The 17,715-nt window shown below is 43.0% G+C and overlaps 1 protein-coding gene across 2 annotated transcripts in view; it reads right to left on the reverse strand.

Annotated features, from left to right (window-relative positions):
• HRH4 (histamine receptor H4) overlaps nucleotides 1-12,918 on the reverse strand; it is a 13,897-nt gene extending 979 nt beyond the window's left edge. The window contains exons 1-4 of one of the 2 annotated variants that reach the window (XM_023510263.1): nucleotides 12,726-12,918; nucleotides 5,996-6,177; nucleotides 5,090-5,102; nucleotides 4,106-4,122 (exon numbers count right to left, since the gene is read on the reverse strand). In XM_023510263.1, the coding sequence (XP_023366031.1) occupies nucleotides 4,106-4,122; nucleotides 5,090-5,102; nucleotides 5,996-6,177; nucleotides 12,726-12,918 (405 nt within the window). The remainder of the gene's footprint in view (nucleotides 1-4,105; nucleotides 4,123-5,089; nucleotides 5,103-5,995; nucleotides 6,178-12,725) is intronic. The other variant, XM_003784778.1, reaches the window with a different exon arrangement.
• Between the last annotated feature and the right edge of the window lie 4,797 nt (nucleotides 12,919-17,715).

Consider the following 17,715-nt stretch of genomic DNA (forward strand, 5'->3'; position numbering starts at 1 on the left):
TTTTTTTTTTTTTTTTTTGAGACAGAGTCTCACTTTATCACCCTGGGTTGAGTGCCATTGCATAATAGCTCACAGCAACCTTAAATTCTTGAGCTCAAGAGTTCCTCTTGCCTCAGCCTCTCGACTAGCTGGGACTACAGGTGCCCACCACAATGCCCAGCTAGTTTTTTCCATTTTTAGTTGAGATGGGATCTTGCTTTTGCTCAGGCTGGCCTTGAATTTCTGAGTTCAAGCCATCCACCCACCCTAGCTTCCCAGAATGCTAGGATTAGTCATGAGTCACCACACCCAGCCTGATGCAGACTTTCTTAACAATTTTCAAGGGAAAAACTACCCTTCAAGGTTAAACTTCCAACACTATACGAAATGTCAAGACCAATATGTAAAATTAAGAAACCAATTTTTCCTAACTGATGCTAATCTGAATGTCAAACAACTGAAACTAGGTGCATCTTACCACAGTATTTCTCAATCTGCAGACTGGACCAGCATTTTGTTTTTAAATGAAATAGAATAGTCATTGTCAGAATCTATATCACACATAGCAAAGGTTTGATGATGTTTCCTCAAACAAAGCAATATATCTTTGGGAATACAGATACCCACAGACAGAGAAAGATGTGTACGGAATCAGTGTAAAAGGGACTTCTCACTCTGATGTCAGTTCAAAAAGAAAAAAAAAATGGTGGCCGTCGCCTTATTTGATTCCAATATTCAGAAAGAATCTATTCTGCAGTTTAGGCTGAGACTTCAAGGTGGGGTTGAGAAGAGAAGGGAGAACTCTTACATCACTCCCCAAAAGATCAAGTGCAAACAGAAAGACGTTGGAGCCTGCTGCAGAGAAGTACTACATGGGCATTTAACATCAAATCACTTCTTGGTATGAACATTTCCACGTGACAAATACAAGCCAAAGCTATGATGACCAACCACTTGGAGAGACAGTAGCTAATCTCATTGGCTTTTTTAAGGGTGAAAAGTGTTCTAGCTCCACTTGGTCACAAGGACAGGCTTCTATAAGGGAAAAATAAGATTCCACAAGTGAGGATTGCCCTCAGATCACAGGATCTGCAATTGCTGTGTCAATCCCAAAATCTTTTAAGAGTATCTTATTTCCTTTTTTTTCCTTTTCTTTTTTTTCTTTGAGACAGAGTCTCGTTCTTTCACCTTGGGTAGAGTGCCATGGAGTCATCACAGCTCACAGCAACCTCCAACTCTTGAACACAGACCATCCTCTTGCCTCAGCCTCCCGAGTAGTTGGGACTACAGGCACTTGCCACAACACCCAGTGAACTTTTTTCTTTTTTTTAGTAGAGATAGGGTCTCGCTTTTGCTCAGGCTGGTCTTGAACTCCTGAGCTCAAGTAACCCACCCACCTCAGCCTCCCAAAGCGCAAGGATTACAGGCATGAGCCACTGCACCCAGCCTAAAAATATCTTGCAAACCTAAAGACACCTAAGGCCAACCACCCTATTTTCTAAAACAGTAGGGAATTGTCTTGTTTTGTTTCTCAAATTACTGGTATTTCTGATGCTAAGCTAATATGCATATGGTGCTGACCATGAGCTGCCATAGATGATACACTTTTTTGCCTTCTGCTTCCTGTGCCACAAATTAATACATCTCTTGCACTGATCTAATGATTATGAAGATGGTAACAATACCCAGATGGTCATAAAACTGCATTCAGTTTTTTAATTGCTCTGTTCTGCCTTTGTAATGATATAATGCAATATGCTGGAAGGTAATCTCTCTTCCATTATGTATAAGGTCAATTGAGATAATGGACATCCAAGGGGTTTGCAAAGAGGATGTTGATCTCTTCATCTCTAGGGAGCGTGTTTGATAGACAGTTCAAGCATCGCTTGAATCCAGACCCAGGCTTGCTGGAGTGGCCTCCCTGAAAGCTTGTATCCCCATTCCTGCCCACTCTCACTCACGATACTGCCTCTTGCCTTGCTTTTTCCCCCCACCCCAATAAAACATTCCAACATTCTGTCAGTCAGCCAAGGAACACCAGAGATTGCTGGCGACACCAGAGCTGATGGAAAGGCATGGAACAGGGTGTTCTAGTGCTCTCTGAGCGAGGAGGGCCCTATCAACACTTTGATTCTAAACTTCTAATCTCCAGAACCAGGAGAGAATAAATTCCTGTTGACCAAAGCCACCCAGTTTGTGGTCCCTGTCTTGCAGCCCTAGCAAATTAACACAATTCCAGCCACATGGAAACTGCCTTTCCGGAAGACTTCTCTGAGCTCTGTAATGGGGCACTGCTTTGCTTCTCCAAATCATTGTTTCTCTAATGGGGCTTCTCTAACGGGGCTTCTCTAATGGGGCACATGAGCTTTGCTTCTCCAAATCACTGTTTGTCTCAGCCCCTACCCCCACCCCATTGCCTCTGTACTTCCAGCATTTACCTTCTCCATTCCCACTTCCTCTGAGCTCCCAGGCATTCCTGAAGGCTTCCTTCTGGTTTTACATAGCTGTGTCTGAGGCACTGGCCAACTGAGGTGCACACCCTGCCTAAGTACCCCTGCCAGCAACCAGACATCCCTCTGTGGCAGGCTTGTTATGTGTCAGCTCTGTGCTGTATACTCGGGACCCAGGATCTAGCCAACCCATTTCTCACCAAGTTCTCCACCTGCATTGCCAGAAGAATTCCTTAGGACAAGACCAGGACTTGAAAAAAAGCAAAAATCATCCACTTCCCCTCTGGGTATCATCTCATTCCTCACATTTCCCATCTCTCTGTAACACTAAGCACTTTTTTTTTCTCTTTTGATAAAACAGGGTCTCACTCTGTGGCCCAGGCTGGAGTATGTAGCATCATCTTAGCTCAGTGCAGCCTCAAACTCCCGGACTGAGGCAAGCCTCCCACCTCAGACTCCACAGTAGGTAGGCCTATAGGTACACACCACTGTGCCTGGCTAATTTTTCTTACTTTTCTCTAGAGATGGGGTCTTGCTATATTGCCCAGGCTGGTCTCAAACTCCTTGTGTTTTTTTTCCCCACCCCAATAAAATATTGCAATATTCTGCAATCCTCCCACCTCATATTCCCAAAGTACTAGGATTATAGGCATGAGCCACCATGTCCAGCCAAACCTGTGAGTACCTTTTCTATCTGGCCAAGCTGTAGCTTTTCAAAAGCTTACACATCCAATGAAGGAAGGCCTAGGAGAAGTCAGTGGAGACGAAAGAGAAATGTTAACCCAGAAAGAAAGGAAATCTTTTTTTTTTTTTTTTGAGATAGAGTCTCACCATGCTGCCCTCAGTAGAGTGCTGTGACATCACAGCTCACAGCAACCTCAAACTCTTGGGCTCAAATGATTCTCTTGCCTCAGCCTCCTGGGTAGCTGGGACCATAGGTGCCTGCCACAACACCTGGCCATTTTTTTGGTTGCAGCTGTCATTGTCTAGCAGGCCCAAGCCGGGCTCCAACTCACCACCCTTGGCTGGCCTGCTACTCACTGAGCTACGGGTGTTGCGCCAGAAAGGAAAGCTTTAAAGTACAAGTGGAGGCTCAGCGCCTGTGGCTCAATCGGCTAAGGCGCCAGCCATGTACACCTAAGGTGGCGGGTTCAAATCCCCAGCCCAGACCCGCCAAACAACAATGATGGTTGCAACCAAAAAATGGTTGGCGCTGTGGCTGGCGCCTGTAGTCCCAGCTACTTGGGAGGCTGAGGCAGGAGACTCGCTTAAGCCCAGGAGTTGGAGGTTGCTGTGAGCTGTGAGGCCATGGCACTCTACCCAGGGGGATGGCTTGAGGCTCCGTCTCAAAATAAATAAATAAATAAATAAATAAAGTACAAGTGGAAAAGATTCTGAATTGGAGCACTGCTTTTCAAACATTCAATTGTGACCTAAAGTAAGAAATTTATTTTATGTCATAACCAGGAATACAGACAGAAGTATTCATAAAACAATACTTTGATTATATGCAAGGTACTCATATATTTTCTACTCTAATTTTTTTTATTCTGTTCCATTTCATATTTCTTAAAGCAACTGTTCACAACCCCTTAATTAATTATGTGATTCAATAATGCACTGAGATTTGCAGTTTGAAAAATACAAGATTATAGGCATCTGAATTGCTAATCCACATTGATATTGATCTGTACTTTCTCATAGTTTGACCAATACAAACTACAGTAGACCCTGGTGCCAAGGAAGGACCCACTGCCAAGTGGTGGAGATAGCTGGTTGCCCCACCACACCTGTTCTTCCCTGCTTCTTCCTGGCCGTATGGTAGTTCAGTTGACACCACTTTTCCCAGCTTGCCTGGCAGGGATATGAAACCATGTGACTAAGCTTCACCAGTAAATTGTGAGTGAAAGTGATTATATGATTCTGCACTACTTGGTTAAAAAAAAAAATCCCTTGCTCTGAACTTCTGTCTTTTCCCCTTCCTGTCTAGAATCTGGTGTGACAAGAACCTCACCTTAACCATGCAGTAAAGGATAACAGCCTAAAGCAGAATCCAGCAAACTACTGCCCATGAAAAAAATGCAGCCCACCACTTATTTGAATAAATAAAGTTTTATTGAAACACAGCCAAGTACATTTTTTAACATATCATCCGTGGCTGTTTTGTGCTACAATGGTAGATTTGAGTTCCAACAGGATACATTAGGTCCTGCAAAGCCAATAATATAAGGGCTGTCTGGGAAGTATCCAGCCATTAATATGAAAAATAATATTAATGTCTGGATACTTTCTGACAGCCCTCCTAGTTACTGTCAGGCCCTTTACAGTAAAAGCTTACTGGTTTCTGCTCTGGAGGGTGCAGAGAGAGCTATCTTTTCAGTGGGGTCCCTGGGAAAGTTCCTGGGGAGACAATTCCCACCTTTCCTAGACTGTTTTGTGAGAGCAAAATGAACTTTTATATGTGGCTCGAGCCTCTGCATTTTTTGGAGTCTCTTTGTTACAGCAAGTTAATTTTGCCTTATCTAGTATACCCTCCCAATCCCGTTGGCCTCCAGACTGCACAGTCCTCTCGGACGAGAGCTGCCACTGTCTTCTCCATGCCATCAGCATAGCTCTTAGTCCATTGCACTGCACCCATTTGTTTCTGGATCTGCCTCCACATAGATTATTATGCTCCTCTAAATAGAGACCTTGCCAGTTCACTTCCACATCCCAGCACCCAGCAAAACACCTGCCACAGAGTAGGCTCCCAAAGATTTGGGTTCCTGAGACTCAGGAGTGAAAGAAGTTCCCATCTAGGCCTTAAAGATTTCAGATACCCCATCGCTCCATCCTGACATCAAATTAATTTTCTGTTTTATTCTGTTGCTGAGAAATTTACTTAAGAATTGCCAGGGCGGCGCCTGAGGCTCAAAGGAGTAGGGCGCCAGCCCCCTATGCCGGAGGTGGTGAGTTCAAACCCAACCCCCGCCAAAAACTGCACAAAAAATAAATTAAATTTAATTAATTAATTAATTAAAAAAAAAAAAAAAGGATTGCCACTAACTCACTGATGAGACTACACCACATCTTGAGTAGGTTCAGACTTTCTCAGCATGCATTAGGACTGGCTGGTCCCACCGTATAAACCTAGAGCTTCCCTGTATACTGTCTTTCCCTTCAGCCATCCAGAAGTGATTTTGCTGCCACATTCAGAAGTCTGGAATTCCTTCCACTTGCCCATCAAGTTCCATTCTGAGAAAAATATTCAGGTCTCAATGGTCTATGGATTGGAACAACCAGGTTCACTGCCTACTGTGAACCTCACTGTGAACCTCACGTATACTCAATCTGCTATGGATTCAGTAATACCACTGCTGACACTTGCCTTGAGTTTCCTTTGACACCATCCCGTTTAGTGGTACATAGGGGGTGACTTCCCCAAATCACACAAACTAAGGTTGCCAGACAACGGAAGGATAGGGCTCCTCCAAGCTGTATCAATTGAATTAAAAAATTAGACTTAAAAAAAAATGTTTGCGTGGGGACCCAAAATCTACATTTATACAATCTTCTAAGGAAGATACATTAATGTTTTCACTTACAGCATTTGAGACTGACTGGTATCGATCATAGCTGATGAGGACAATGTTATACACAGACGCTGTACACAAAAGATAGTCAATAACAAGCCAAAATATGCAGACTTCCTTTCCAAAATCCCAGTTAAACATCTTGTGAGGAACATACAAAGGAATGGAGATCACACCTGCACAGGGAAAAAATAAGGGTTAAAAAAAAAGGCACACATCAATGAATCCAAAGGGACATATTCTAACAGGTACACAGCATGATGATACATCTGAGTTCACTAAAAGCGGTTTGATCACAATTTAGAAATTCATGGTATTTTGTCTTTACATTTCATTTTATAATAGCGTTCACAGTGTTGTGAACACTGTGCAGTCGGCCCTTCGCAACTGTGTGTTGCATCTGTGGATTCAAACCAATGGCAGATAGAAAATACTCAGGGAAAAATAACTGTTTGAACTGAACATGTACGGTCTTTTTTCTTGTCATCATTTCCTAAACAATACAGCATAACAACTATTTACACAACATTTACATTATATGAAGTATTACGAGTAATCTAGAAAAGATCTTAAGTACACAGGAGAATGTGCATAGGTTATACGCAAATTCTCTGGCAGTTTATATCAGGGACTGGAGCTTCTGCAGATTCCATTACTGAAGGCAGGGCCTGGAACCAATTCCCCATGGATACCAAGGGACAGCTGTACCTTCGACAGGTCCTTACTACTTTACTGTACTTCTAGCCATACATAGCACAAATCGTCTTCACCTTCACGATCCAATCCAAATAGGATGGACCACCCTTTGCCCCAGTAACAGCCAATAGATATTGTCCAATGAATGACGTGCACATTGAACTTAAATTAATAACAGCTAATAGATATTGTCCAATTACCATAGGCCAGACATCGTGCTATGTGCATTACAGATGTCATCTCATTTAAACTTCCTAGAAATTTTGTGAGGTGGGGACCATGGTGAGGTAACAGTTTTAAAGAACCTGAAGCTCAAAAAGGAAACATGATTAGAGCAAGTTCTAAGAGAACTTGGTAAGAGAAGATCGGACTTGAAACCAGGCCATGTGATTTCAGAACCTCTGACTTTAACCATGACTTTTCTCTGAATGAACAGAGATAAGCTCTACCACAGTGATTCAGTCCAGCACAAAAACTGCATACGTTAGTACTAAACAGCTAAACTGAGCTCTTTTACCTTTGAGGGGCTTTTAATTGCATTGACATTTACAGTGGGTGTCACTGCTTGCTGAGAATGTGATCTACTAAATGGAAACTCCGACAAAATCTTAATTTTATTGATTATCTTCATAGTTTATCAAGTACTTGCAGGAATTACCGTCTTTGTATGAGAACCAAATTAAGAATAACAGTAAAGATAAAAGAAAGGAAAGGAGGAAGGAAACCCTTATCCCCAAACAAGACCACATGAGGCTGTAATGGCGAGGTTTCAGAACCAGTGAGAGAAAACGCAGAACTTAGTATCCTCTGCCAGGCTTACACAGGCAGATGAGAGAAACCATGCAGATGAAGAGTTGCACGGTCAGTTCTTACATGTAATTCAAATAAGCTGTTTGATTCATGTCTTGTCAAGAAGACATGTTGTGGGGTGCGCGCACAGGCGTGCGTGTACCTGTGGTATAAACTTGATCAACGGGTTCCCCCCAAGGTAAGTTAAAATATCTCAAAACCAGAGACATGTATGTTAGCCCACGGTTGTTCCTGATGGTGTTCCCAGCATGAATATTTTCACACCCGCACTCACTATTTCCACGGAGAAAGAACAAGAGGCCTAGAATGGTTTGCCTTATAGATACTATTGACTTCAATACACTTTGTCACTGGCTTTCTGAGTTACTCGAAAGAGGAAGGGTACATTGGAAACCGTAGGAACTGCCTGAGATAGCCATTAGCTTAAAACAGGCTCTAGTTTTCATAGACGCTGCTGTGGTCACCTTGTGTCTGTGTGATGTTTCCACCCATGTGTCTTGCTCTTCCCTCTGTCTTGTTGAGTAACAGAGAGGATTGTGGCTCATTCCAAAGGAGCTTCAAAAGAGTGAATCTGAACTGTTTCTCTGATAGACGCACCCCACCCCACCCCCAGGTGTTTCTGCAACTTCTATCCTGGAATTGTGCTTCTGGGTCAAATGGGCTTGGAAAGTAAAACTAAGAGTCAGTTCCACGAAAAGAGCAATAATCCTTTAAAGAAAGGATTATTTGAGAGAAAAGAAACGATATGAAGAGAAGGTGATGGAGGGAGGAGGTGAAGGGGCTGGGGAAGGAAGGAAGGGAAGGGAAAGAAGATGAGAAGACAGGCCGGTGAGGCCCGCCTCCCGGACCTCCAGCTCTCACCTCCGCCCCTCGTCCCGCCCCACTCCCTCTCCAGCCCTTTGGGCACCAAGTGCACCAGACACCCTCCCACCTCAGGTCCTTCCCACTGGCTGTTCCTCAGCACAAAATGCTCTTTCCCAGAGCTCCTTCTGTTTGCTCAGTGTGTCTTTCTCAGCGAGCCCTCGCTCCAAAGTCTAAAACTGTGACTCCGTCTCCCTCATCCCTGCTATATTTTTCTTGGTAGCAATTTTCACCCTCTAAAATGCTGTATAAATCTTAATTTACTTATTTCTATTGCTTACTGTCTGTCCCCACCCCATCCCTGATCCCAATAGAAACAGAAGGACCATGAGGGCGGGGATTTTCATCTACATTTTTATCATCCCCAGCACTCAGAGTTCCTGCTTCAAAATAAGCCATTTTTGATGACTAGATGAGGATGGGGAAGCGGTTTTGCTTTAAAGTTGCCACCCATCCGCCCATTCTTTCTAAGCTAACTAAGAAGTTACACCTCCCATGAAAAAAATGATAATCAAAAGGTGGGGGAGATAAAAAACCCTGGTAATTCTTTGGGCCAACTGAGGAAAGTGTGGATGATGGTGAGTCCTAGATATCTGTTTGTCCTTCCTCCTCCCATTCATACACGACAGCCCTAACCCCAGTGTGGTATATTTAGAGATAAAACTTCTAAGGATGAAACTGAGAGTAAATGAGGTCATACATAAGGGTGGGGCCCTGGTCCAATAGGAATAGTGTTCTTATAAGACCAGACGACAGAGACCTCACACTCAGAGAAATGCCACAAGAGGCTCGGCGCCTATAGCTCAACCAGCTAAGGCGCCAGCCACGTACACCTAAGGTGGCGGGTTCGAATCCCCAGCCCGGACCTGCCAAACAACAATGATGGCTGCAACCAAAAAATAGCTGGGCGTTGTGGTGGGCGCCTGTGATCCCAGCTACTTGGGAGGCGGAGGCAGGAGACTCGCTTGAGCCCAGGAGTTGGAGGTTGCTGTGAGCTGTAATGCCATGACACTCTACCCAGGGGGACAGCTTGAGGCTCTGTCTCAAAAAAAAAAAAAGAAAAAGAAAAAGAAATGCCACAAGAGACTATTATGAGAAGGCAGCCATCTGCAAGTCGGAAAGAGAGCCCTCACCAGGAATCAAAATGTGCCAGAATCTTGATCGGGAACATCTCAGCCTCTAGAACTAAATAGAGAAAATAAATGTCTGTTGTTTAAGCCACCCAGTCTACAGTATTTGGTCATGGCAGCCCAAGCAGACCAATCCAGAGGGTGAGAGAAGAGTCTCGGCCTGGGGCATGAAGGTATGAAAGATAAACTTTGCCATCCTGAAAATCTCGTGCAGGCTGTTGGCACCAGCCATCTTTTGCCCCTGAAGATCCTGCCCAAGCGTCTATCACATGGTCATGTAGGTTGAAATACCTACCAATGAAAACATTGGTCATGCAACATCAGTTTCATAGATACTGATGTAGACACAGATAGTATATTTTTCTCAGAATAGTGCAGAGATGAGATCTGCTTATTTACCATCCAGTGTAGGCTAGTACTGGAATTTTTCCTAATAAATATTTTCCAGGAGTTAATTCACCCTGAGCAACTAGGTACCCAGGTGCCACAAATTTAGATTCTCAACAGGAGGCCAGTTGTGACACCAGTGGGAAGAGGGCATTGAGCCAGAAAGCCCAGGGTTCCGAGCGTCTGAGAGGCTCTAATCTGCCCTGCCATCGTCACATGGCTCTGCAGCCCTGCAATATCAAGAATCCCTGTTCAGGCTACTTGAAAATTCTCAAGGGTTCTACCCGCCCCACCCTGCCTCCTGCATTCCTCCAGGCACAGAACTGAAAGGCTGACAAAGAACAAAGATAGTGTTGGCAGAAAACTCACATCTTACTACAAAAAGCTCTCAGGGACTGTCTTAATTCTTGCATCATGGCCCACATTGTGTTAAGTGAACAGACCCCAGGATGAAGCTCACTGCAGAGGTGGGAAACCTAAAAGCCGACTCAGGCAGATTAATGGAGACTCTGACTTGCGCCCAACTCCTCTCATTGGGAGTAAAAAAACGCAAATTCTCCCCCTACCCATCTGCGGTTGGAGGGAGACCACCAGGCCTGCCAAGCAACTACATCTGCAGGGCCCTTTCTAGAAGAAGAGCCTGGTGCTCAAGCTCTTGATGCTGACCTTGGGCCTGATGTGAAGACATTCTTATCTGGAACCATCTTTGCTCAAGAGCTCCAGGCCCCAGCCTCTCTCCGCTGTTTCACCTCATCCTTCCTACCACAGGCCAGTGGGGGCCTCACTCCCTTTGGGTTAGTGGAAACCCATCATCTACTTTAGGTGCAGACTGCCATCCAACACCAGCAGGATTATGCCAAGGGGAAAGAGATAAGAGTATTTATAGCAAAACTTTCTCTGTGTTCACATAATATACGTGTGTATCTGGGCATGTTTTTGTGAGCAGAGAGAATGATGCGGAAGGACCTATATCACGCAGCAAATGGTGGTCACCTGGAGAGACAGCATTTGAGGAGGGAAATGGGGAGACCTGCATTTTTTAAATATTTCTCTACTGTTCAGCTGCCTTTATCTGTGAGCCTGTAATGTCTATGCCATGAATCCTAAATCAATCTGTCCCGCTAGAAATTTCCTCCAGAACTGTCCACAAAACAGCAGAACCATAGCTGCCCTCCCCCAGCGCCCTTTATCTCTATTAACAGTGCCATACTTATTTTAATCACAGAAGCCCAATCTTCAACTCCTCTTCCTCTTTCTGCCGCCAGACCCCACCCCCGGCAGCTCTGCCTCCCACCCATACTTTCCACTTTCCCCCTAGCTCAGATGCCAACTGCCTGACTTATGCCTAGATTGCTGCAGGCTGGTCTCTGAAACCACCTGCCCCACGTTCCTGCTGCCGCACCTCCTAGGGCTCTTCTGATGCCCCAAAGGTAAAGCTTCCAGCCAGCCAGCCAGCCAGCCACTCACCTGTTATAAAATCCTTAAATCTCCCTATGACCTGCTGAATAAATTCCACTCCAGACTCATACTGGTATTCAAAGGCCTTCTCTATATAGATTCCAGCTACATCCCTACTCTCCCCTGCACCCATCTGCACACCAGCCAGCTCCAACCTCACCCTTAGAATACAGGCACAGTGATTTTCTACCAGCGTACTTTTGCTGATTCTTGGAATACTCCTCTCCTCCCTGTCTCTGCCTACAGAAATTCTATTCATCCTTCCAAGTTCACTTCAGATGCTACCGTCCACTAACTGATGTGCTTTATCCCTCGTCTGAGTGCCCATAGCACATGTTGGGTTTTCATGGGGGTCCCACATTATACTTTACTGCTATAGTCGTTTGCGAACTCCCCTTATCCACCCTACTACATTGAGACTTTTACTGAAGGGAGAGATGAGCCTATTCTTCTAAGGTCCCTGCTTGCCTCACAGTGCCTGTGCCCCATCAGTATTTACACATTATAGATACTATACAAACATTCACGACCTGGGTTTGGGGGATACACATCTGCAGAGAAATCAAAAAAGAGGAGGACTGACATCTGTTGAGCAACCACCATGTTCCAGGCAATGAACTAAGTATTCTGTGAGTTTTGTTTCATTTTAACATGAATGCAAGCTTTATGTCGCTATAAATAAAAATAATCTGAATATGTACGATTAAATTATACTGGAAGCTCCTATAAAACAGCATCACTAGCTGACATTTCCGTGGTCTACTTCCTGTGATAAGCAGTGTTAAAAAACGATAACCATCGGGCAGCGGAAAGTTACAAAGTACATGTTTTCAAAGAAAGGTTAATTTGATTTCTATGGTGTCTTATAATGTTAGTGGTGGGTACATTCTACAATATAATGCAGCATATCATAAAATAACACTATTAACCATACTATTTAATTGACCTGAATATCTCATTTTCTGATTGTGTTTGTTACCAGCAAATACATAAATATATTTCCTATTACTCTAACACTGTGGAAACTATATTTACTTAAAGAGGAATATTTCTACTCATCTATCTAAACAAATATGGAAAAACAGGTACAGAAACAAATAACTTTAGAACTAGGACAGTTTTAGAACTATTTTGGATTTATTTTTACTTCTATAAACATAAATAAACTATTTTCAAATAAAAATTCCCCTAACAACACTGATTTACATATGTTTAATGTTCCCTTAAAGTTCCATATAACCCTCATCCAAATTTTCATACTTAAATTTTTTGTTTTTCATTTTCCCCCACCTCCTACAGTCTCCTGAAATAACAAAAGTTTAGGGTTTTAGAAACAAATTGTAACTGGAAATTACGATCTTAAATAAAGATATGGAACTTACCCACGAAGAAGTCAGAAATGGCCAAGTTAAGAAGAAAATAATTACTTCGATGTCTGAGATTTTTGTCCACCACAAAAGCTAAAATGACTACAGCATTTCCTAGCATTATAGCAAAAGCTAGCAAGTACATTAAAAATGCTAAGGTAATACGGGTGTTTAGTAATAAATTAATTGTGCTATTGGTATCTGACATCACAACAAATGATGAAGTTGTTCAATATAGCAAATAAATCCGGCCAGACGATTCTGACAACTGTATTTTTCAATCAGGTCCCTAAAGTATATAGTCTTCTACACAAAACAGCATTTTGTAATCTAGTACTGATCTCAGAGTACTTCCTGATTCTTGATAAAGCAAACTTGTGGTAGTAGTTTAACTGACATTGAAAGTGTATTTCCAAAACAGAGTGAAATGTTTATCTTAAACATTTTAATGTGATTTATCCATCTTTAATGAATGGAGCAAAATTATGTAATATCTATAAAAAGTAATAAATTGGGCTCAAATGACATTCAATTTATTTTTATTTACTTTTTTTTTTTTTTTTTTTTTGCAGTTTTTGGCTGGGGCCAGGTTTAAACCCACCACCTCCGGTATGTGGGGCTGGTGCCCTACTCCCTCAATTATTTTTCTTTTGAGACAGAGCCTTGCTCTGTTACCCCAGCCACACTTCAGGGGCATCATCATAGCTCACAGCAACCTTAAACTGCTGGGCTTCAGCAGTCCCTCTGCCTCAGTCTCCCAAATAGGCAGGACTACAGGTAGACAACACCATGCTCATGCCCAGATAATTTTTTCTATTTTTAGTAAAGACTAGGTCTGACTCTTGCTCAGGCTGGTCTCAGTCTCAAGCAATCCACCTTGACCTCCTGAAGCATCAAGTTACAGGTGTGAGCCACCAGACCCAAACAAGATTCATTTTTAAAACTCATACAGAGCTAGTTAAATATTCTGTTCTGGAAATGATAGAGTAAGAGGGGCTGGATTTCACTGTTCTGTCTGAAACAACTAAAAAACTGGATCATGGTTTTCAAGACACTGGACATTATGCAATGAAGGGCAGTGATTCCTGAGAAAACTTTGAGCCCTGTAGTTACTCCAGCTTACAGTCTTGAGAGTTTCCAGGGCATGAGCATAGGGGGAAATTCAGGGAGAGCCCAGCAGACTCCCTGGGATGTAGAAGGGAAGTCAGGAGTACCTTAGAAGACTCTCTGCAGAGCCCCACTGAGAAAACTACCTAGAGATCTGCAGAGGACCACCTCAAGTACTCAGGTATTCACAAATGGAGGTAACGTCCTTAGGCAAGGAAAAGAACCACTCAAAAAGATTCAAGGGAAAAGTACCTAGTACTCAAACAGGGCTGGGTAGAGTGCCGGCTCCCATCAGCTAAACAGGAAAAGCTCATAATTCCTCGGGCAGTGGGTAGTATACTGACAGGGGTCTTGCCCTGGAAGTTGGAAATAGCCCTATATTAAGCATTGTTTGGGTCTTATCTAGCAAATCTTAGAAACAAGACCTGAAAGGATCAAACTGTTTCCAAATGACTTGATTGCAATCTTGAACATAGCTCAAGAATATTGAACATAACAAATATTCAGTCTCCCCAAAGGTAAAACTTACAATGTCTGGAATCCAGCTAAAAATCATTAGACATGCCAAGAAGCCAGTAGGTATGACCCATAATGTGGAGAAATATCAATTGAAGCTAACCCAGAATTGACACAGATATTAGAAATAACAAAGACCTTAAAACATGATATGGAATATGGAAACAGGAATAAGGAATAAAGCTGTATTTTTAAGATACCCAAATCAAACATTTAGAAATGAAAATGAGAATATCTGAATTAAAAATACACTGTAAGCTCGGTGCCTGTGGCTCAAGTGGCTAAGGCACCAGCCACAAACACCTAAGGTAGCAGGTTCGAATCCAGCCCTGGGCCCACCAAAAACAACAATGACGGCTGCAACCAAAAAATAGCCGGGTGTTATGGCGGGCACCTGTGGTCCCAGCTACTTGGGAGGCTGAGGCAGGAGACTCACTTGAGCCCAGGAGTTGGAGGTTACTGTGAGCTGTGATGCCATGGTACTCTACCCAAGGGGACAGCTTGAGGCTCTGTCTCAAAAAAAAAAAGAAATACACTGTAAAGGATTCATGGCTGATCAGAAATTAAAGAAGAAAAAATTAATGAACTTGAACATGTGGTGGTATAAATTACCTACAGTGGAATACAGATAGAAGATAATTTTAAAAAAATCTTACAGCATCATTAAGCTAGAGGACAACTTCAAGTAACCTAATATATGTCACTTGAGAGGAGAGAACAGAAAAACAATTGAATTAATTGGTCAAGGCCTTCAAAATGTGATAAAAACTGTGAACCAAGAAGCTCAGTGAACCCCGAACACAAGAAACATAAGGAAAACTACACAAGGCATATCAAATAAAATTTCTCAAAACCAGTGTTAAAAAGAAAATCTTAAGGGCGGGGGTGGGGTGGGAGAGGAGGAAGACATAACATGCCAAATAAGAAACCTTGGGTTTCAGCAGATTTAAGCAATCCACACAAGAGGATGGTGGTTGCAACATCCTTCAAGTGCTAAAAGGAAACGAGTGTCAATCTAGAAATCTAGGGCCAGTAACAGTGGCTCAGGCCTGTAATCCTAGCTCTCTAGGGGCTGAGGCAGGTGAACTGCTTGAGCTCAAGAGTTTGAGAACAGCCTGAGCAAGAGCAAGACCCCGATCTCTACTAAAAATGGAAAAACTGTCTGGGTATCGTGGTGGGCACCTATAGTCTCATCTACTTGGGAAGCTGAAGCAGGAAGATCTCCTGAACCCAAGAATTTGAGGTTTGCTATGAGCTACGATGACACCATGGCACTCTATCCAGGGTGCCAGAGTGAAACTATGTCTCAAAAAATAAAAATAAACCTATAAATCTATACTTAGTATTATAAAAAATATCTTCCAAAAATGAAGGCAAAATAAAAGCTTTTTTAGATATGCAAGCTGAAAGGATTCCATCACCAGAAAACTTGCACTGCAAGAAATGGGAAAGGAGGCTCGGCGCCTATAGCTCAACCGGCTAAGGCGCCAGCCACGTACACCTAAGGTGGCGGGTTCGAATCCCCAGCCCAGACTCGCCAAACAACAATGACGGCTGCAACCAAAAAATAGCCGGGCGTTGTGGCGGGCGCCTGTGGTCCCAGCTACTTGGGAGGCGGAGGCAGGAGACTCGCTTGAGCCCAGGAGTTGGAGGTTGCTGTGAGCTGTAATGCCACGGCACTCTACCCAGGGCTACAGCTTGAGGCTCTGTCTCAAAAAAAAAAAAAAAAAAGAAATGGGAAAGGAAGTCCTTCAGGCAGAAGGAAAATGATGTCAAATGAAAATTTGAATCTATACACATGAATGAGAACCACAGAAATGGAGGAAAAGACTGTATTTTGTTCCATTCTGTGTTGCTACTTTTTGTTTAAGTATAACACACATACAAAAAGGTATGCAAATTATAAATGGATAATTGGTGAATTTTTACAAATGGAACATACCCATGTAACCACCACCTGTGTCAAGAAGCACCTCAAAAGTGCTTTCCTGGCTCGACACCGGTAGCTCAGTGGTTAGGGCCCCAGTCACATACATGGGGCTGGCAGGTTCACACTCAGCCCAGGCCTGCTAAACAACAATGACAACTACAACAACAACAACAACAACAACAAAAAAAATAGCCAGGCACTGTGGGGGGCGCCTGTAGTCCCAGCTACTCAGGAGGCGGAGGCAAAAGAATCCCTTAAGCCCAAGAGTTTGAGGTTGCCGTGAGCTGTGACACCATTGCGCTCTACAATATGGTGAGACTCTGTCTCAAAAAAAAAAAAAAAATGCTTTCTCTTTTCCCTTTTCCTGTTACTCAACTGTCATGGGTAAGTACCACCCAGACAATGAAAAGCATGTAAATTGTGTACTTGATAAATAGCACTGTGCATTCAAAAATTACATAAAAAACACTTTTTCATATATATTCATTCTATATGATCTACGTTTGGATGGTTGACTTATTTAAAATCTTTACACTTGGCTCCATTAGGATTTGTTAATTTCATTTGCAATGCTTTTAACTGATTCAAGTGAAGAGGAAAAGGAATTGAGTACATTTCCCTATCTTTATAATTTACTATTCTTTCTCACCAACTATAACCTGAGCCTGAAGCTCTTTTGCCGGACAAGTCCAGCTAATACATATTCATGAGTATCTACTTCGAAAGCAAGAATAGGACTGGGTCATAAAAAGGCCAATACCTCTGAGTTCAGAACCTACATCTTTTTTAGCCTAAAATCACTGCCACAAAGATTGAGTTTTCCACAGGAGACAGTCTATAATAAGGAAGGAAGGAAGGGGCAAGCTGAGATTTGCCCTATGCCACCCCATCTCCCTACCTCAGACTTTAGAGAAACTTTGGGAACTTTCTACATTTCTAACTGTTCAGATCAAAGCACTCAATTCACTGCTCGTGCAGGCAGCAAAGCGTGAAATAACATCGCGTTCCAAGGACTTATCTTCTTAGCATTTTGAAAGTCGTGGACTAATAGGGAGTTGGAATGGAAAATTAAAATACCTACATATGAAGACGAGCATGACAAAGAAGCAAAAGACTAATATACAAGCTTCCAACATTGTGTTCTGCAACTTCAGGAGAGGGGAACTAAAAGCGAAGTTCCATTAGATAAAGGATTATGCCTTTTGGTAGAATTAGAGAAAGAGGAGTAAATACAGGCATTTTCTTATAAGTCTTTCCTTCACCACAATTTTCTTTTCCAATGGTGGATCTGGTAGGCCTTAAAACCAGGGCTACCATTAAGAATCCCAAAGTCGGCTTGGCGCCTATAGCTCAAAGGGCTAAGGCACCAGCCACATACACCTAAGGTGGCGGGTTCGAATTCCCAGCCCGGACCCGCCAAACAATGACGGCTGCAACCAAAAAATAGCCGGG

Source organism: Otolemur garnettii, unplaced genomic scaffold (assembly GCF_000181295.1).
Source record: "Otolemur garnettii isolate 467f Iridium unplaced genomic scaffold, OtoGar3 scaffold00012, whole genome shotgun sequence".
Classification (NCBI taxonomy): Eukaryota; Metazoa; Chordata; class Mammalia; order Primates; family Galagidae; genus Otolemur; species Otolemur garnettii.